Source organism: Pseudophryne corroboree, chromosome 12 (assembly GCF_028390025.1).
Source record: "Pseudophryne corroboree isolate aPseCor3 chromosome 12, aPseCor3.hap2, whole genome shotgun sequence".
Taxonomy (NCBI): Eukaryota; Metazoa; Chordata; class Amphibia; order Anura; family Myobatrachidae; genus Pseudophryne; species Pseudophryne corroboree.
In genome coordinates, this window is record NC_086455.1 from 128,593,820 (window position 1) to 128,615,848 (window position 22,029).

Here is a 22,029-nt window from a genome sequence, read left to right on the forward strand (position 1 = left end):
AAATGTTCTCACTTAAAAAAATAATAATATATAAATAATTGAAAAAATTATTTTTACACACACACACACACACACACACACACACACACACACACACACGTATATATGTATGCATGTGTGTGTATGTATATATGTGTGTGTGTGTGTGTGTGTGTGTGTGTGTGTATATATATATATATATATATATATATATATATGTGCGTGCATCTGTCCATCCCTCCCAACAGGTTGATTTTCATCCTGCAGAAATGAAGGGGGAGGGGGTGGTATTTGTCCCAGGTTGATATATGGTTTTTATTTGTAATTGATATTACTTTACATAGCGTTTATCATGTTTTGCAGCACTGCATAGATAATATATAATCATGCATGTGCACACGGGGGCCTGTTTTTTTTTTCTGAACCAATTAATCTTCTGTATGAAACATATATTCCTATTTTTTTTATTTTTAAAGAACTAATTTTACTATGGTTTTTATAATATAAAGATTATTTGAGGAGACCGTATAATTCAATGACTAATGGATAGGGAGAGTATACAGAACAGATGATCCTTAAATGGTTAATGTAGTCCTAAGGCTATAAAGCTTTTTCCAGTTCTGCATAAATGGACGTCTACTCTGTAGATTGCAGCAACATAATGTTCATAAACAATTGCTAAAATAGATTGTCTATAGTAGCCTAGCATTAAGTCATTGCAAACTCTTTAATGGGATTTAACTGTCATAAATGAAACCTATAGGTATTTTTATTTAAAGGGTTCTCCACTTTTGGAGAACAGTATACATAAGGGATAGGTTCAGTTAATAAGTTAAGTTGGGGTTGCGCTAGGAACCTCTACAGTTACCTCACTCAGTGTCACCAGGAGCTGAATCAGGAAGAAAGTGTCCTACAGGCCGCCTATAACGCTACAATAGAGCTCTGAGAGAACGCCCATATAGCGGTTTGTCTGGTTAGGCTTCCGTCTCTTAGCATCAAGTCATTTGTGGAAAATAATGAGGTTTTGCAAAAATGTCCAACTTCTTTAATACTCAGTTGCTGTTTTAGCATCTTCACAGTTTACTGCGATTTATCGTAATCTTAAAGATATTGTTGCTGGTTTAGGTAGCCAGCTGTGTACTGAAATGCATTGTGTTTGGTGCTAAAATATTCAGTGGTAGGGAAAAGCAGAAGAAAAGAAGTACCCGTTGGGACAATGCATCTGTTTGCTGAACTATAAGGCAACATTTATTAGTTTTTTCTAGAATGATTTTTTCATTACCTAAATATGAAAAGTAAAGATACAGAATATATCACTAAGTCATATATTAATAAGTCACTAAGTTGTCACAAAAAAAGTAGATATATGACAAAAGTACTCAATAAATCCGGAAACACATAATACGTAAAATGTAAATACATTTGTGTAAGACCCTGCCTGACCCCATGGATTTTCTAGTAGAATACGAGGATGCTACTATATATAACTTCTTTGTTTTCAGTGCAAATTCTGTTGTATTTGTGTGCACAATAACTACCCCAGAGCATAAAATCTCAAACACAAGTATAAAGTTGAAAATCTTTTAAATTTTTTAAGCAGAGATTCAGTGATCTAGGTATTGAATGGAATACAGATGTTTCAATAACATTTCATCCAGATTGAAAACCATCACATTCAATACAAAAGCTTATCTCATTACCACTTTTGTGCTGGTTGGTTATAGGCTTCTATAATCTGTCCCGCTATATCTGCATGCACAATAATTGTGCCTGATGGCAAAAAGCACATATTATAAATACAAATAAATGGTTGCAAGTAGTGATTCAATAAGCGAGCAGGAAGAGATTCAGTGAGGATTTATCAAAGCTTTCAGATGGAGAGAGTTAAGCCCAGTACCCACGGGCCGATGCAGGAGAGATGTGTGCTGAGCGAACCGCTCAGCACACATCTCTCCCGGCGCTCAGCACAGCGCGATCTGTGCTGAGCGTGCGGGGGGAGACGGGGGGGGCGCTCACTTCACCCAGCGGGTGAAGTGAGCGACCCGCTAGATTGGCCTGCATGCAGGCCAATCTAGCAGCAGCGATAGCGATGTGCGGGGCCGCGCATCGCTATCGCTGAGGGGGCTACACACGGAGCGATCATGCTGATATTCTAAGCAATCTAGTCAGATTGCTTAGAATATCGCTCCGTGAGTACCCCCCATTAAAGTACCAACCAATCAGCTTCTTAAGCTGGGTATGCACTGGTAGATATATCTGCACATCAATGGATTTGCAGATATATCTATAGCCGAATCGGCTATAGATGCTCTCCAGTACATTTTATACAACGCTACAAAGAGCAGGTCCAGTGGCATAACTAAATATAATGTAGGCCCCAAGGCGAAAGTTTGTAAGGGCCCCTATAAACCATTCAATGGTGAATATGTGTATATAACACATGTTACTTTGACAGGGAAGGTGGGCCTCTCTCAGCTCTGGGCCCCATACAAGCTTCACTCCCTGTACCTACAGTATGGTAGCTACACCCTTGTCTGGAGAGGATCCCGCTGTCCACCAAACAAGCAGAGGCTGTGGTCAGGATGAGCGGCGCTAAAGGTGCATACACACTTGCCGAGAAATTGAGCGACGCCGCTCATTTTCTCGGCAAGTGTGTATGCCGCCAGCGACGGATGATGCGCGGCCCCCGCGGGTCAGCGGCTATCGTCGCTGTCAGCAGTGTATGCATGCTTGATCTGGACTGTCGTCCAGGAACTGCATGCACGGCCGGTGGCTGCGTGACGTCACTGAGTGATATGAACGGTCATATCGCTCGGTGTGTATGGGCAGCCGCCGACCGCCCGGCCCTGGAGGGGAAACACTAGACTACGTCTCTCATAGAGTGACGACATCTGGTGTGTATGGACCTTTAGGATAAAAGATCAAATATTTCCACAAAGGAATAAAATCCACTGATGGCAAATATATAACATTTTGAAGACGCCATAAGAGAGACATACAGCATATCTGTTCCTGTGTGAGATGTGTATCCTTACTTCTAGGTTCTTGCATATGGATAGTACAGTGCCCATTCCACTGATGGTAAAGTAAATGTTGAGATAACATATTCCATAAGTCTATAAATGTGTCAGACCTTTACAGAAGATGGGTCTAGACTGCTTTGTCTGCCATTGCAATTCATAAGCATTTAGGTCCTTGTTTGGAGAAATCCAGTTACAGTGCAACCATGAAATAAAATATATATGATATAAAGGGGCTGGGCGGCCACATAGGTGCAGAGATGTCTGCATTCAGACAAAAATTTACATTTAGGGCTGCATCAGTCTCTTAGTGGGCAACTCTGATTAAAGAGCTGTGCTGGCAATACAGTATGGTGCCCCGTACAGGTATATGTCAGAGAAGTCTTTCAAGCTTGGTTCTTGCAGAGCACTACTTGTGTGTCCTGGTCCCTGAAGTCTGAGAGTACCTTCTCCTAGTCGCATAAAATTGCTAGGAGCCCACAATGGGGTAAATGTATGAAGCAGTGATAAGAGTGGAGAAGTCAGCCATTGAAGAAGTTGCTCCTGGCAACCAATCAGCTGCTCTGTATAATTTTATAGTATGCAAATTCTAAATGTTACTTTAATGCTGATTGGTTGCCATGGGCAACTTCTCCACTCTTATCATTGCTTCATACATTTAGCCCAATGTCACTAATAACTGGTGATCATAATGAACAAAGTTTGCACTTGTAGCTTATTATGATGCATTTAATTTTATGGAATGTTGATGAATGTAACAAATGTTTGTGTTGCCATATTTTGGGGTATATTCAATTACGGTCGAAAACTGCAGTCTGTCAAAAAGACGGCAGTTTTCGACTTTAAGGTCGAATCGTGATTCAACCTTATTCAGTCCAGCAGTTTTTATTCGACAAGTTGTGGAATTCGACTTGCCGAATAGTACGTGAATCAGCGGTATAGCTGCCGATTCACTTACTTTTGAGTGAAACAGGGCCAAATTCGACAGGATTTGGCCCCGTTTCCGACCATCTCAGTCCGACATAAAAAAAAATGGTCGGACTGAGATGTGGGACCAAGAGGAGGAGAGGGGGGAAGAGCCGCAGGGAGACGGGGAATAGCCGCGGGCATACAGGGGAGAGCAGCGCTACAGCAGGATTTCTCACAGCCGCGCCGCTCACGGTCAGCGTCCACCCGGCTCCAGCAAATGCATGTCGGAATGGATCCGACCCTAATTGAATATACCCCTTTATCTTTTAGAAAAAGAAAAGTATTCCTGAGTATTTCTTAACAGTACAACCTGTCTGTGAAGTTCTTCAGCTATGTTATGTCTCTTCCAGGCGTGAAACATGCGTACCAGGGGAGCAGGTTTCCATCATGGTTGATGGCGTACAGGTTGCCCTTCCTTCCTATGAGGAAGCAGTTTATGGCAGTGCAGGAAACTGTATTCCATCTGCCAGCTCTCGTGTGCAGATTGTGTTGTCTGAAGGACCAGGGGAGGAGCAGGACATACAGCAGGAGGTGTCTGGCTCTGACATCCCAGGACAATCCACAGGGACTACTCATGTTTCTGGCCAAACTGTTGCACATACAACACAATACGCTGCCGGTCGCTCGCAGCGCTCAGAGACAGTGCTGGTCCATCAGCCTTCCTCCCAGTGGGTGTCTGGAGCAGAGGGCAGGACTCTGGGAAGGGAAGGTGTGGATTCTGAAAACAGTGATGTGCAGAGTCTTTTGTCACTTTCATCCGAGGATTACACAGATGGTGAGTAGATATGAATCGCATACATTCACTGTTCTAAGTCTTTTCCAGCAGTGGATGTTTCTTTCTCTGCTTCGTCTAATGTTTTATGCCATGGCTGTTCTTTTCTGTTTTTGATCATTTTGGAGTATTCCTTACTTGATGTAGTTTCTCTGTCCTGCACACGGCACATGCATGCTGTATTTCTTGTCTGAGTTGGTCTTTTTTATGTTTTTCTCTCTAGATATCCCACTGCTGAAAGAAGCTTGAACACTTCTAACTCCTCGCTCAACTCTGCAGGATCTCCACAATCTTCCTGCTCTGCCCTTCCTGTATTCACAGGAGCTCTGGAGCTGACAAATTGTGCCTCCCCCCCCACCCCACTGAACACAGACGCTCTGTTCCTTATCTGCAGAGCACTGGGAGCAGATGGTCTGAGCCTTGCTTGCAGAGGTGTACAACTATATTTAATATGTATGTGTTATTCTGTAAGCTATATACAGCTATAAGAATATCCCTTTGAATGGGGGGGGTTGGATCTTACTTTGCCTGGCACTTCTCCTTACTAAATATATTGCTGCCTCTTGTTCTTTCCAGTGACTCTGGCACTTGCACATGTAAACCTTTGGTTCCATAAGGTCTACACTGCTATGTGCAGAAATATATATTGTCCCCGAGAGAAGACCTATGACTGCAGATTAAGTGCTCTGATCCTCAAAAATGGGGTCCAGTGCAATAATCCTTCCTGTTACAGAACACAAGACTAGAAATCCTTTGTTACCTTTGTGGTTAGGCTGACGGGCGTTCTTTACATTAAGTACCATTTAGGAAACCATTTCTCATTGTTGGGGTGAAAGTTGAGCTGTGTAGCTTAGTAACTGGATGTGTGTGGTGTGGTTCCTACACCACTCTCTGGTAGTCTGGGCAAATAAATTGGGATCTTCTTAGGATTTGAGCTTTCTGCTACTAGGGGGTATTTACTAGACATCGGTTTTTCAAAGATGCTGATTTTCTGAGACTTCTGAGAGTTGAATTTGAGGACAATAGTAATAAATACAAATAGTAATAAAGGTAAAATTAGTCTTTCTGTGTACATCACTATTGTCCTTTCAGATTCAGCCTTCATAGTCACTGATTCTTAACGGCTTTGTAAAAATTATCTTTAGTAAATATACCCCCAGGTCTTGTGAAACGCTTTTAATGCAGTTTTTAAAGGGAAAGTATCTTAAAACTGTGACGCTTATTAAGGGATGTGCTGAACAGTTCCTAGGATTTGTCCAGATACTGAATTGTTTTTGCAAAAGATTCTGCCACCTAATGAACTAAAATAGAACCCTGATTTGCGTTTAGATTATGTTAGTGGGGTCTAAAGAATAAATTCATCTGTCATTCTTGCTACAAAAAGTGCTATTTTAATGGTTTTAAAGCATAATAAACACACTTGGATATAGCTGGCCATATCCCAGGAGTGAACATGAACCTTTTCAAAAATCGTCTGGGTTCTGCCTGACCCTGTGCATCTTTGCATTTAATGGGGGAGATTCAAATGTTTGAAAAGTTGGTTGGGTGTCTGTTTTTTCCTGTCTATTAGATAGGACAAAACAGACTCCCAACTAACTTTTCAAACATTTGAATCTCCCCCAATATATAGTTGACAAATAAGTAGATTTGAACATTGTAGTTTTGCACTATTAGGTAGATTTTTATTGTTTTGGCAGGTTTTTTTTTTTCTTTTGTACAATGATCTGTATTTACAATCATTCAGTATTGCGGTCTATGGCGTTTTATTACTGTCAAAATGGTTTCCATTGTGAGTTAGAATTAAAAAAAAAAAAACAAATACTTTCCCTTTAAGCCACAAATGTACAGTAACAGCCTTTACGGCCTGGAAACCATGCAGGCAGGTAGCCCTGAACTGTAACATACAGTACCTTTTGGGCATTGCAAGTGCCGAGCCTTGTTCTACGCTGTAGCCATCTTGTATGCGGTCAGTGACCCTGAGGCAGTGTGTTTTACAGGAAAGGTGCATGTGGGGAGCAATAGAGCAGGTAATTGGTATGGGTTTATGTGGGGAAACATGCCTTATGAACATGCAGATGATTAGCCCTAACTATTAACATAATGTCCATATTATGTTCATTGAACTAAGCAGAAAATCCGTGGGTGAAACCACAAGCCGTGCAGAAAGATGGCACTGGAGGTTCGATATTGCTGAGCAGAAGAGGATTATATAATATAGGAACTGAGAAGGGAGATTGTATTCTTGCTAGTATGCGTGTGTGTACATATACCATATACTACATTAGACAATTGTCACATGCACACCTACACAAGTGTGCTTGTGTATGAGTGTATACTTGTGAGTGTGTGTATATATGTAAGTGTTTTTATTATTTTTTTGTGTCGGCTTGTATTTTTCAGGGGGCCTTTTTTGTTTTGTTTTGTTTTTTTATGTCCCAAATGTAAAAGGTTTACATTTCAGAGAGCGCACTGATGCAGAGCAGACCAGTATCCAGTTGTGCAACATTGTCTGTTTTATTGTGTATGACAAAATGTATCGAGTCACCAACAAGATGCTCTAGTTAACATGAACACATCAGCTACATTCAGCAGAGTGACCCATTTTGTAAGAAACCAATACTCATGTTACTGCAGCCTATGGGTCCGCTAAGAACTACTGACAATGTACCCGTGATGTCACTGGTACCATTTATAGACTACGGCTGCCTGTACTGTTTGTAGGTGAGACATCCAGTTTAAGTGCTGGTTTTCATTGTGCCACATTCACTTTCTTTTTACACAGTTGTTTGGTCACCCGTCTCTTTCCCACAATCAGATGTGCAATATTTCTAGTACCATTACATGTATGGGGCGGAGTGACCTGCAGCCATGCACCGCCTTGTAAATACCGGTCTACAGACTCCTCTGCATCTATAATCAAGGCTTTGCTTTACATTGTGGGGTCTTAACGTTCTCTTATAGTGATTTCTATAGGGTTGGTAAATGCTGCCCTCTAACATATATCAGGTGATTTGAATTTATACTCCCTCTCTGCAGAGTTTGCATTATGGTTACTGCCCTGGACGTTGCATGAGAGATGACAATAGATAACCACTACAATGGTAATCTAACCTCCAATACTGTCTTCCAGGTGCTAGAGGCAGTGTCGCAGTCACCAAATGTTATATAGTATGGGGCACTGCATGCACGTATACAGGGCTGGTTAATCCCTCTGGTGCCAGAATGATACATTATAGATAAATCAGCTTTATCCCCTCTGCTCTGACTGTCACCCTGGACATTGCTGTGGGGCTGAAGATAATATTTTAATATTTGTACAAAGTAATTTAAATTTAATTGTTCTATGTATATAACTGCATTTCTAAATAATAATAAAAAAAAGTTTCATTTAAAGTTATATTATGTGGTGTTTCTTTTGTTAAACTTTGTGAATCATTCTGTCCCTTTTTATAATTTTTTGTTTTAAATAGATACATTATCTATCTATCTATCTATCTATCTATCTATCGAACATTAGTTTTTGTGCAGTGGTTTTGATTGAAAAGAAAAATCCAATTCCATTGATTTCTCTGCCAGCTAAAGACATTCATTTAATTGGCCATTAAGATTCTAGGTTACTTTAAGTACAGTGCGATATATGCAGAGCCGGATCACGGCTAAGGGGGGCCTGGCCCACTTCAAAGGAGTGGGCCCCTAACAAAGAGGCAGGCAGATTATATATATATATATATATATATATATATATATATATATATATATATATATATATATATATATATATATATATATATACCATAGTTCCCAATGCTTACCCTGAAAGGGTTTAGACAAAAGGAGACCAGCACACCACCATATGAAAAAATATGAAAAACATTTAATGAATCAGTAGCATTATCAGGCCTTTTGAAAAAAGTTTTTAGTACTCATCATGAGGCTTTCAGCAGTATTCAAGCAGAACAGCCATCCCAACGGCCCGTTTCGGTTGTCACACCTTCATCATGGGGTCAGCTGATGAAGGTGTGACAACCGAAACGGGCCGTTGGGATGGCTGTTCTGCTTGAATACTGCTGAAAGCCTCATGATGAGTACTAAAAACTTTTTTCAAAAGGCCTGATAATGCTACTGATTCATTAAATGTTTTTCATATTTTTTCATATGGTGGTGTGCTGGTCTCCTTTTGTCTAAACCCTTTCAGGGTAAGCATTGGGAACTATGGTATCAATAACAATTGACACGGCACCCTTCTAACATCCTTTAAGTGTGTGCGCTTCACCTCTGGACTTTATATATATATATATATATATATATATATATATATATATACGGATGTTTTTGAGTGAGATACTGCTGCGGGGTACACTGGGCTCCACAAGGATTAACGTCTGGGTGTAGAATAGGATCTTGATCCGAGGCACCAACAGGCTCAAAGCTTTGACTGTTCCCAAGATGCACAGCGCCGCCTCCTCTATAACCCCGCCCCTGTGCACAGGAGCTCAGTTTGTAAGTTGGTGCCATGCAGTAAGCAGGCAATCTACAGGGGGCTGCTCCTGCAGCCCATATTATAGCTTTAATAAAAGAACAGAAGAAAGGAAAACTTTCAAGACTTCAAGGGCTGCAGCTTTTAATGTGATAAGACATACTCAGCTGCAGCTCCATCACTCCCGCGCCCTGGTTGCTGGGTTACTACAGCGGAGGCTCCGGTGTCCTCCTTGTTAGTCACGCACACCTGCCGCTGCCCTCCAGGATCGTGTGGCTGCAGGTACAGGGGAGGTAAGGAGTCTCTTTGACTGCTATTAAACCGTGATCCGGTGCGGCCATGGGAGGCGGGCCGCACGTGCTGGCGTGGACTCTGTTACTGGGCAGCCGCTCCACTAGCCACTGGGACAGGTGGGGTTTTTTGCTCTAATAAAACCCCCGTTTTTAATAACCCGCAGTGCCCGGTGGGGAGGCCAGCAGGGGGAGAAGGCATAACCTCTAGCCCCAGGGCGCCATTTCTGTATATGTTCCCGCCCTGGAGCTGCATCTCTCTCTCCCTCACTCCCTGTCAGCAGCCATCACTACGGAGCTGAGCTGTTCCTGGGACTGCTGGGGCAAATCCTCCTCTGTAAGGCCGCCTGATTGCCAGTGCTGTGCATTTTACAGGACACTTAAGTATTCTACCTGTCACTGGCACAGTGTTGGTTAAGAGAGTGCATACATTCAGGGCTGTATGGTACAAACGCCCTGTGATATACATCCAGTATCTACTGTGTTTTGTTAGATCTACTGTTAACATATATATATCTTTACTGAGTATTACTTTGTATTGCTAGTCCAGTGCAGTTTATGGTGCATAATTTCTGCATGGTACGCTTGTGACTGTATATGTGTGTGTGCATGTAGCTGCTGCGTGGCTGCCATATCTGGTATTTCACTCAGCATGCTTCTCCTATATTCCATAACCTCAGGGGGCCAAGTGTATCAGGTTTTTTCTGTATAATATAGGTTTTTCACAAGTTATACCTGCTGCTAATTTTCCTTGTGATTTATAGTCACCATATATCTCTTGGATTCCCGCTTTGTGCTGACACAGTCACACTTCACGGGGAGTTCTTGCTAGGTATATAGCTGCTAAGAATTGTACCGGGTTGCCCTATATTGTGCTTACTGTTATGTCAGCTACACGAGGCGACGGAGCTGGGGCTTCTCCCACATTGCGTAGTAGTGATGCCGCAGACATTTTGGAGGATAATATGGCAGCAGAGAGTTCAGGTTCAGGGGGTTCCTTACCCCCCCAGTGGGTCCATAGCACCAGGGGCAACAAATGACCCGCCTTGGGCTACCTTTTCCACGCTGTTAAACACGCTTGTAACTAAATTGGCGCCCCCTGTGGGACCACCTGTGCCACTGCAGCAGTTCATGCTCCCTGCAATTAATCCGCCATAGGAAGATCAAATCTCCACTCAGTTACAGCACTTGAACCGGTCACTGATTAAATCTCCCTCTCGCCCGCCTAAGACTAAGACGTCTTCTAAACGGGCCATTACCTCCTCACAATCCACTGCTATCCCGGACACATCCTGTGAGGAGGATGGTGCATATACTGACCCCACAGACACTGACTCAGAGGCTTCTGATGGGGAGGGGAAGTCAATGGTGGATGTCCCAGATTTGATTGAGGCTATCAGGCTCATTCTTCGGGTCTCGATCTCTAAAAAGCCGGACAGATTTAAACGAAAGAAGGTGGTTAAACAAGTTTTACCTCATTCTCAAAACCTGGCTGACATACGTCAGGAGTCCGGGGAAAATCCGGGGACAAAGTTCACACTGAATAAGAGACTGTTGGCTCGCTATCCTCTTTCTGCGGAGCTTTGTAAAAATTAGGAAACTCCTCCGCTCGTAGATGCTCGTATGGTAGTTTCCTCTGCTCTGCCAGTAACTACCATCACCTCTCTAAAGGAACTGATGGATAGACGTGTGGCGGGTTGTTTGAAAGCGATTTATACCCTAACGGGGGCTGTGCATAGGCCAACCATTGCAGCAACTTGGGCTGCTGAAGTTGAGGCGTGGGCTCAGGAGCTAGAGGCGGAGCTGCCTTCTAATGCATCTGAGCATGCTCGACAATGTCTCTCATATATTACCACGGCTTCTCTGTACCTTAAGGAGGCGGTCTCTGATGCTGGGGTGCTGGCGGCCAAGGCTACTACTACGTCTGTCTTGGCCAGACTTATCCTTTGGTTGAAATCCTAGTCGGTGGATATGGATTCCAAGAAAACCCTGGAGGTGCTTCCTTTCAAGGGAGACATTCTCTTTGGAGAAGTCCTCAATAAGATTGTGGCTGATCTGGCTACTGCTAAAACAGCTTGCCTACCTTGTATGGCTCCTTCCACGCAGAAGGCTAATAGTACTTTCCCTCGGCCCTTTCGTCCTCCAGGTAAAGCAAAAGGTCAGGCGTACCCAAAGCAAGCTCGTGCTTCCAAACCTGCCAAGCCCAGACCGAAGTGAGCCTGGGCTGCCCGTCAGTCAGCTTCCAAAACTGACAAGCATGACGGGGTGGGCCTCCCTCTGGGGGATCCCAGGGTGGGGGGCCAACTTCTAGGTCTTGCCCAGGAATGGTTGAAGACCACTTCCGATGCCTGGGTAAGGGAAATAGTCACTTGTTTTTACGACGTATCCTTCAAGAATCGTCCCCCTCATCGACTTTGCCTGGCAGATGTTCCTCTGGACCCGACAAAGGCAAACACTCTGCATTCGGTGGTACATTCCCTCCTGTCCACAGGAGTGGTAGTACAGGTGCCTCTGGCTCAGAGAGGCAAGGGGTACTATTCACCGCTGTTTCTAGTCCCGAAACCGAACGGGTCCTCGCGGCCCATTCTCAATCTGAAGTCCTTGAACAAGTATGTGCGGGTCTCCAAGTTTCGTATGGAAACTCAGTGCTCTATTGTTCTGGCCTTGGAGCCTGGGGACTATATAGCATATTCCTATTGCAGTATCTCATCAGCAGTACCTCAGGTTTGCGGTGGGCAATCTTCATTACCAATTTCGGGCGTTACCCTTTGGTTTGACAACGGCTCCCCGAGTTTTCACCAAAGTAATGGCGGTCATGACAGCTGCACTCTGCCGTCAAGGTGTCAGGATCCTACCGCACTTGGACGATTTTTTGATCCTGGCAAATTCCCCAGAACTTCTCCTGTGTCATCTAGATTTGACAGTCCAGTTCATAAAGCCCACGGGTGGCTGATCAACTGGAAGAAATCCTCCCTGGTTCCTGCTCGGAACATGGTACACCTTGGAGCGTTATTGGACACACACAACCAACTGTTGTTCTTGTCTCAGGAGAAAGTCCTGAAGCTTCAGGACAGGATTCGATGCTTCCTATCTCGTCCGCAAGTGTCGATACATTCGGCAATGCAAGTGCTAGGTCTCATGGTGTAGGCTTTTGACAGGTTCAGTATGGTATGCCGGCGGTCGGGCTCCCGGCGACCAGCATACCGGCGCCGGGAGCCCGACCGCCGGCTTACCGACCAGTGTGGCGAGCACAAATGAGCCCCTTGCGGGCTCGCTGCGCTCGCCACGCTACGGGCACGGTGGCCACGCTATTTTATTCTCCCTCCAGGGGGGTCGTGGACCCCAAGAGGGAGAATAAGTGTCGGTATGCCGGCTGTCGGGATTCCAGCGCCAGTATACTGTGCGCCGGGATCCCGTCAGTCGGCATACTGAAGACCACCCCTTTTGACATGGTGGAGTATGCTCAATTCCATTCTCGCCCTCTGCAGAAGTTAATTCTGACCAAGTGGGACGGCCTGCCTCACCGGATCAGATCTCACATGGTCTCCGGAGGTCCGCCTGTCACTGAACTGGTGGCTTCAAGACCAGCGATTGAGCAGGGGCTGTCCCTTCTGGATATCCCACTGGGTCCTTCTGACGACGGATGCCATTCTGAGAGGTTGGGGCACGGTGTTGGAACAACATTCTCTTCAGGGTCGGTTCACCAAGGAGGAGTCTCTACTCCCGATAAATATTCTGGAACTGCGGGCAGTGTTCAATGCGTTGACAATGGCCCAGCATCTAATACAGAACAGACCTGTTCAAGTACAATCGGACAACGCCACCACGGTGGCGTACATCAATCATCGAGGCGGCACTCGAAGCCGCATGGCAATGAGGGAAGTATCACGGATTCTTCAGTGGGCAGAACGCCATCTGCTGGCCATATCCGCAGTGTTCATTCCGGGGGTCCTAAACTGGGAAGCGGACTTTCTAAGTCGTCAGGACGTACATGCCGGAGAATGGAGCCTCCCACCAGAAGTGTTTCAACTTCTCGTGGACAAGTGGGGCATTCCAGATGTGGACCTGATGGCGTCTTGACACAATCACAAGGTTCCAGTCTTAGGAGTAAGGACAAGGGATCCTCAAGCAGCATTCGTGGATGCTCTGTCAATCCCATGGAACTTTCGGCTGCCGTACGTGTTCCCTCCGGTGTCACTCCTGCCCAGAGTAATACGGACGTTCAAGCAAGGAGGAAACCTACTTCTGATCGCTCCAGATGGCACTGGTTCTCCGATCTACAGGGCCTCTCGCTAGATCGTCCCATTCTACTTCCACAACAACCAGACATCCTCGTTCAGGGCCCTTGTGTTTACCAGGACTTGGCCCGTCTGGCTTTGACGGCATGTCTCTTGAAGCTTCCGTCCTGAGGGAAAAGGGTTTTTCTGAGGCGGTCGTTCAAACTATGTTGAAGGCCCGTAAGCCGGCTTCTGCTCGGATTTACCATAGGGTCTGGAATGCTTACTTTACTTGGTGTGCGTCTCACAATCATGATTACTTGTTTTCAAGTTTAGCACGGCCAAACTGTTGGCCTTCCTACAACAGGGCCTGGACTTAGGCCTGCGTCTGGCCTCCCTCAAGGTTCACATTTCTGCCTTGTCGGTTTGGTTTCAGAGAAAGATTGCTGCACTTCCAGATGTTCATACATTCACTCAGGGCATGTTGCGGATTCAGCCTCCTTATGTACCTCCTGTGGCCCCTTGGGATCTGTCAGTAGTACTGGAGGCCTTGCAAGAGACTCCGTTTGAACCTCTTGCCTCTGCTGACCTTAAGTGGCTGTCCCTTAAGGTGCTATTTTTGCTGGCTATTGCTTCAGCTAGAAGGGTCTCGGACTTGGGTGCCTTATCCTGTAAGTCGTCCCCCCCCCCCATTTGATTTTTCATCGTGACCGGGCAGTTCTTAGAATGCGACCGGGTTATTTACCCAAGGGCGTGTCTTCATTCGACCTTAACCAGGAGATTGTGGTTCCGGCCTTTAATTCTCCTGAGTTGTCTTCTAAAGAGCGGTCTTTGGATTTGGTACGGGCTCTCCGTATCTATGTGAAGAGAACATCCTCCATTAGGAAATCTGATTCTCTGTACTGTTTGGTTTTCACAAACGTGGCTGGCCTGCTTCCAAGCAGACCCTGGCCAGATGGATTAGCATGCTGATTGCACGTGCTTATGTACAGGCTGGTCGTCCAGCTTCTGCTACCATCAAAGCCCATTCTACTTGGTCAGTTAGACCTTCTTGGGCGGCCCACCATGGTGCGACCCTTGAACAATTGTGCAAGGCGGCTACGTGGTCTTCAGGTAACACGTTTATAAGGTTCTATGCCTTTGATATTTCCGCCTCCCAGGATTCTTCCTTTGTCGCCGGGTTCTTGTGCCCACTACAGTGCGTCCTCTCCCATAAGGAACTGCTTTAGGACGTCCCCGATGTTAATCCTTGTGGAGCCCAGTGTACCCCGCAGCAGAAAACGAGATTTATGGTAAGAACTTACCGTTGTTAAATCTCTTTCTGCGAGGTACACTGGGCTCCACAAGTCGCCCACCCTGATGCACTAAGCTTCTTTGGGTTGGTGTGGCATAGCCGCTGACACCCTCTCCTGTGGTGAGTGTGTGGTGTAATTGGCTATGAGCTATTGTCGTCTCTAGTACCTGCTACTGCATTTGGCTGGTTAACGAAACTGGGCTCCTGTGCATGGAGGCTGGGTTATAGAGGAGGCGGCGCTGTGCATCTTGGGAACAGTCAAAGCTTTTAGCCTGTTGGTGCCTTAGATCAAGATGTAGTTCTACACCCCGATGTTATCCCTTTGGGAACCCAGTGTACCTCGCAGAAAGAGATTTAACAAAGGTAAGTTCTTACCATAAATCTCCTTTTTTTTTTTTTTTTTACACATTATGGCAGGCAGTCCCACTTTTTACACATTATGGGAGTGGAAGGAGAGAGAAAGACATACTCACCTGTGACTAACCGGCATGCCTCTCCTCCGTCCTCTTCCCGCCCTATGCTGCGCTCTTCGCAGGGCATTGTGGGTGGGCTGGGGGATTGGACTATCGTTTGCTGATATACAGTATAAGGTAAACTTAACAGTACCTCTGTGAACATCGGCATTGCATACAGTTTTGAATCAAGCCCTTAGGATGGTTTTATTTTTTTCTCTCACATGCTTGGCCAAAAGTAGGTATTTCCCCATATTCCACAGCACTTCAGTTGCTGTCTATTGGCAAGGTCTCTCATGACACATTAAGGAGTAGATGGGTTGTGTTGGAATCATGGGGGTCATTCCGAGTTGATCGCTCGCTAGCTACTTATGCAGCGCTGTGATCAGATAGTCGCCGCCTATGGGGGAGTGTATTTTTGCTTTGCAAGTGTGCAAACGCTTGTGCAGCCGAGCGGTACAAAAACACTTTGTGCAGTTTCTGAGTAGGTCTGAACTTACTTAGCCGCTGCGATCACTTCAGCTTGTCCGGTCCCGGAATTGACGTCAGACATCCGCCCTGCAAACGCTTGGACACGCCTGCGTTTTTCCAACCACTCCCTGAAAACGGTCAGTTGACACCCATAAACGCCTCTGTCAATCTTCTTGCGATCGGTTGTGCAAATGGATTTTTTGTTAACTTCAACGGCCAGCACCGATCCACTTTGTATCCATACGACGCGCCTGCGTATTGCGGTGCATGCGCAGTTTTGCCGAGTTTTGACCTGATCGCAGTGCTGCAAAAAAATAGCTAGCGTGCGAGCTACACGGAATGACCCCCCATATAGTCAAACTTGGAGATAAGATTACTTGTACCTTGTGAAATCAAGTTTGTCTGTGGAAAACAGTTTGTTTCGCTCCTAGCTTCTCAGATGAAGTCTCTTAACGCCAGTTGTTTAATGCTTATACTTCCTCTCTGTCTATATTGTGGAACTGAGTAATGTTACCAGTCAATATGTATTGAAACCTGAACCCCTACCAGGTGCTCGAGAAAATGTTACTTCTTTCCAAGGAAAATAGGATTTTGGTTACCTACCGGTACATCCTTTTCTCGTAGTCCGTAGAGAATGCTGGGGTCCATATTAGTACCATAGGGTATAGACTGGTCCACCAGGAGCCATTGGCACTTTAAGAGTTTAATAGTGTGGGCTGGCTCCTCCCTCTATGCCACTCCTACCAGACTCGGTCTAGAAATTGTGCCCGAGGAGACGACATACTTCGAGAGAAGGAATTACACAGATAGTGGCGAGATTCATACCAGCTCACACAACAGGCAAATCCGGCTAACATGCCGGAACAACTCAGCAACAGCTGAAACAGTAAATAACGTAGAACTTACCTAGGAACCAGGCAGTACTGAACTATAAAACCAATGCAGGAAAACGCAGCGCTGGGCGGGCGCCTAGCATCCTCTACGGACTACGAGAAAAGGATTTACCGGTAGGTAACCAAAATCCTATTTTCTCTTACGTACTAGAGGATGCTGGGGTCCATATTAGTACCATGGGGATGTACCAAAGCTCCCAGTAAGGGAGGGAGAGCGCAGAGGCTCCTGCAATACTGCTTGACCAAACTTGAGGTCATCAGAGGCCAAAGTATTGAACTTGTAAAACTTGGCAAACGTGTTCAACCCAGACCAAGTAGCCGCTCGGCAGAGTTGTACAGCCGAGACACCCCGGGCAGCTGCCCAGGAAGAGCCCACTTTGCGAGTAGAGTGGGCCTTTACAGATCTTGGACACGGCAATCCTGACGTGGAATAAGCATGCTGGATAGTGAACCTGATCCAGCGTGAAATCGACTGCTTAGAAGCAGGACACCCAATTTTCTTGGGATCATAGAGGACAAACAGAGAGCCACTTTTCCTATGACGAGCCGTCCTCTTCACATAAATCTTCAAAGCCCTCACAACATCCAAGGCCTTTGAAGCAATTGAGGAGTCAGTAGCCACTGGCACCACAATAGGTTGGTTGATATGGAAAGCCGATACAACCTTAGGCAGGAACTGTGGACGAGTCCTAAGTTCCGCCCTATTTTCATGGAAGATCAGATAGGGGCTTTTACAAGACAAAGCCCCCAATTCCGACATGCGTCGTGCAGAAGCCAAGGCCAACAAAGTGACCGCCTTCCACGTGAGAAACTTGATATCAGCCTCCTGTAGAGGCTCAAACCAAGCTGATTGCAGGAACTGCAACACCACATTAAGATCCCAGGGTGCCGTTGGCGCTATAAAGGGAGTCTGGATGTGCAGAACCCCTTTCAAAAAGGTCTGAACCTCAGGGAGGACAGCCAATTGTTTTTGGAAGAATATGGACAAAGCAGAGAACTGGACCTTGATGGAGCCCAATCTCGGTCCCATATCCACCCCTGCTTGTAGGAAAAGGAGAAAACGTCCGAGTTGAAATTCCACCGCAGATAACTTCTTGGACTCACACCAAGAAACATATATTTTCCAGATGCGATGGTAATGTTTAGACGTTACCCCCTTCCTAGCCCGTATCAGGGTAGGAATGACCTCACTCGGGATACCCTTCCGAGCTAAGATCTGGCGTTCAACCGCCATGACGTCAAATATAGCTGCGGTAAGTCTTGATAAGCGAACAGCCCCTGCAGTAGCAGATCCTCCCAAAGAGGTAGAGGCCTTGGATCTTCCAGCAGAAGATCCAGTAGATCCGCGTACCAAGCCCCCCTTGGCCAGTCTGGAGCAATGAGGATTGCCAAAACCTTTGTTGTTCTTACCAGTTGAAGAATTTTTGGTATCAGAGGAAGTGGAGGGAACACATACACTGACGTGAACACCCACGGTGTTACCAGTGCGTCCACCGCCACTGCCTGTGGGTCTCTCGACCTGGAACAGTACCTCCGCAGCTTCTTGTTGAGGTGGGAGGCCATCATGTCTATGTGAGGAACCCCGACCAACCAGTTACCTCCTCGAACACCTCCGGATGGAGGCCCCACTCTCCTGCTCCCCAGCCTCTTAGACTTGCATCTGTGGTTAGAAGGATCCAGTCCTGAACGCCGAACCTTCGGCCTTCCAGAAGGTGTGGTAGTTGTAGCCACCAGAGGAGCGAATTTCTGGCTTTCGACGACAGACGTATCCTCTGGTGCATGTGTAGGTGAGATCCCGACCACTGGTCCAAGAGATCCAGCTGAAAGGATCGAGCTTGAAACCTTCCGTATTGTAGAGCCTCGTAGGAGGCAACCATCTTTCTTAGAAGGCAGATGAACTGATGAACCGAGACCCGGGTAGGCTTTAAGACATCCCGGACCATTGATTGAATCACCAATGCTTTCTCCACTGGCAGAAACACCCTCTGCACATCCGTGTCTAGGATCATCCCCAGGAAAGCCAGCCTCCATGTCGGCTCCAGATGAGACTTCGGAAGGTTCAGGATCCAACCGTGCTCCTTACGCAGATGTGTCGTCTTGGAAGGTTTCCCCCTGAGCGACTGTGACACCTCTGACCTGTCAGCCCTGCTCTTCGTTCCGCCTTGTCTGTTTATGTAGGCCACTGTGGTCACGTTGTCCGACTGCACCTGAACAGCCCGATCCTGTAGAAGGTGTGCTGCTTGCCGAAGGCCATTGTACACGGCTCTGAGCTCCAGAATGTTTATCGGGAGAAGGGATTCTTGATGGAGGTCGTGTCTGCTGAGGAAGTCTGCTTCCCAGTTGTCTACTCCTGGAATGAAGATTGATGACATCGCCACCGCGTGCCTTTCTGCCCAGAAGAGGATTCTTGAGATATGCCTGCTGCGCGACCAAATGGGAATGTGGAGGTACGCATCCTTGAAGTCCAGAGACACCAGGAATTCCCCCTCCATCAGTCCTGAGATGACAGCTCTCAGAGATTCCATCTTGAATTTGAACTCTTTGAGATAAGGGTTCAAAGACTTTAAGTTCAGAATCGGCCGTATCGAACCATCCGGTTTCGGTACCACGAAAAAGTTCGAATAATAGCCTTTGTTCCACTGCTGAGGCGGAACTGGAACAATGACCTCGGACACCATCAATTGTTGGATGGCCTCCAGAAGAATAGTTCTGTCCGCCGGCAGAGCTGGTAAGCCGGACGTGAAGAAATGGTGAGGTGGGAGAGTTTGAAACTACAGTCTGTACCCCCTGGACACTATATCCAGTACCCAGGGGTTCTGGCCAGACGACACCCAGACGTGACTGAAATGCTGGAGTCTTAAGGCCACCCGACCTTCCTCCAGGCCCAGTCGTCCACCGTCATGCGGAGGACTTAGGGGTATCAGAAGCAGGCTTCTGGTTTTGGGAACCTGCGGGAGCAGGTTTCTTTTCCTTGGCACGACCACCTCTGAAGCAGGTGTTCGAAGGCTTGTTCTTTCTAGGCCTCACGGGCCGAAAGAACTGACATGGCCAGTGTAAAGGGCTTCTTCATAGATGGTGCAGCTGAGGGGAGAAAAGGTGACTTACCTGTGGTAGCCGTGGCAATCCACGCATCCAGTGCCTCCCCAAAGGGAGCCTGACCTGTATAGGGTAGTCCCTCCACACTCTTCCTGGATTCCGCGTCCTCAGACCATTGGCGCAGCCAGAGACCCCTGCGAGCCGAGACGGACACGGACGAGATCCCCGCCGCCATGGAACCCAGGTCCTTCATGGAATCTACCAGGAACCCTGCAGAATCCTGAATATTCCGTAAAAATAAATCAACGTCACCTCTATCCAGCGTAGTTGATTCCTCCTGCAGAGTGATTGACCACCTGGCAATAGCTTTTGCAATCCAAGCACAGGCTATAGCAGGCCGCAATATAGCCCCTGAAGCTGTGTAAATGGATTTTAGCGTAGCATCCACCTTTTGATCGGCCGGGTCCTTCAACGCGGTTGATCCCGAGACTGGCAGCACCACCTGTTTGGACAGCCTAGAGACAGAGGCGTTGACTATCGGCGTGGACTCCCATTTTTTCCTATCTTCCTCTGGGAAGGGAAAAGCAACCAAGACCCTCTTAGGGATCTGGAATTTCTTCTCCGGATTTTCCCAGGCCTTTTCAAAGATAGCATTTAATTCTTTGGATGCCGGGAAGTTGAGGAGGGACTTTTTATTGTCTGTGAAAAAGGCCTCCTCTACCTGCTCAGGGGCTGTGTCAGTAATGTGTAACACATTCCGTACAGCTTCAATCATCAACTGTACCCCCTTAGCAAGTGAAGCTGTCACCTTCAACACATCCCTGTCACCGTCTGCAGTGTCAGAATCGGTGTCCGTGTCATCCTGCATAAGTTTGGCAAGTGCACGTTTGTGAGAGTGTACCGCAGGGGACCCCGAGGATGCAGTATCAGACCATACAACCATAGATGATTACAGAACTTGAGTGGCATGCTCAGTCCTAGCAACCCTATCAGCAATCTGGGAAATAGTCCCCCTCAGAGAGACTAACCATTCTGGCTCTCTAGCTGGGATCTGCGCTACAACAATGCAATCCTGATTACATGGTATGGAGTCTTCCTGGGAAGATAAATCTTCTGCAGCATATGAAACAGTGTCCCTAGACATGTTTTCACATACACAACAAACACCCCACAACCACACAGGGTACTGGGTAGACAGAGTTTCCCCCCAAGAATGGCAGAGAGACACAGAGATTGGAGCCAACCCACACACAGCGCTATTCTAGGTATAGGGAGACCCTAACCAGCGCTGTGTCCCTTAATAAGTGACACAACCTTTACACAGCCTCCCCTCCCTTCTACAACCCTGGTACCGTACAGATAGCTGGAGGTGCTCTGGAGGGACCTGTTCATCCACTGGCAGTGAGCTGCAGGCAGGAAAATGGCACTGAACGCTGCTCGGTCCACTCTGAGAAGCTCCGCCCCCTTAATGGCGCTGTCTTCCCGCTCCTGTGAGATTATACTGGCCTGAGAATTTGTTTGCTGGCTGAGATCCGCGGACCCCGACAGGCTGGAAATGGTCAGTGTAGGGTTAGGTGCTGGCTCAGGGCGCCCCTCACAGCGCCGCACCGCAGTACTGCTGAGCCATCCGGGAGTGCGGTTAATACCGCGCTCCTAACCATAAAGCCGCCCTCTTCACACTGACCCCCTGCTTGTAAGGGGGGACAGTGACTCACTCAACACACTTCAGCTCTGCAAGGGGGTGGCGGCTGGCTGCCGCGGTGAGCATTCGCCTGTGGCGGAGCGCGATCTGTCCCCTCTGGAGCTCAATGTCCAGTCAGCGGAGTCAGTGGCTCAGACTCCGCAGTGCGGACACTGCTCCCCCCCCCCCCCTCTCAGTCCCTCGATGCAGACAGGCTGTTGCCAGCAGCCTCCTGTAAAAAAATAAACTCTTAAGAAAAACTTTTACCAGGAAAGCTCTGTAGAGCTCCCCTAGCTGTGACCGGCTCCTCCGGGCACATTTTCTAAATGGAGTCTGGTAGGAGGGGCATAGAGGGAGGAGCCAGCCCACACTATTAAACTTTTAAAGTGCCAATGGCTCCTGGTGGACCCGTCTATACCCCATGGTACTAATATGGACCCCAGCATCCTCTAGGACGTAAGAAAAAAAAATATTTATT

General features: G+C 46.8%; 1 protein-coding gene across 1 annotated transcript in view; it reads left to right on the forward strand.

The window, feature by feature from the left end:
* Positions 1-8,137, forward strand: part of SUSD6 (sushi domain containing 6) — an 82,917-nt gene extending 74,780 nt beyond the window's left edge. Inside the window, exons 5-6 of the mRNA XM_063948017.1 lie at positions 4,319-4,743; positions 4,964-8,137. Coding sequence (XP_063804087.1) covers positions 4,319-4,743; positions 4,964-4,989 — 451 coding nt within the window. The 3' untranslated portion in view covers positions 4,990-8,137. The remainder of the gene's footprint in view (positions 1-4,318; positions 4,744-4,963) is intronic.
* Positions 8,138-22,029: the final 13,892 nt, after the last annotated feature.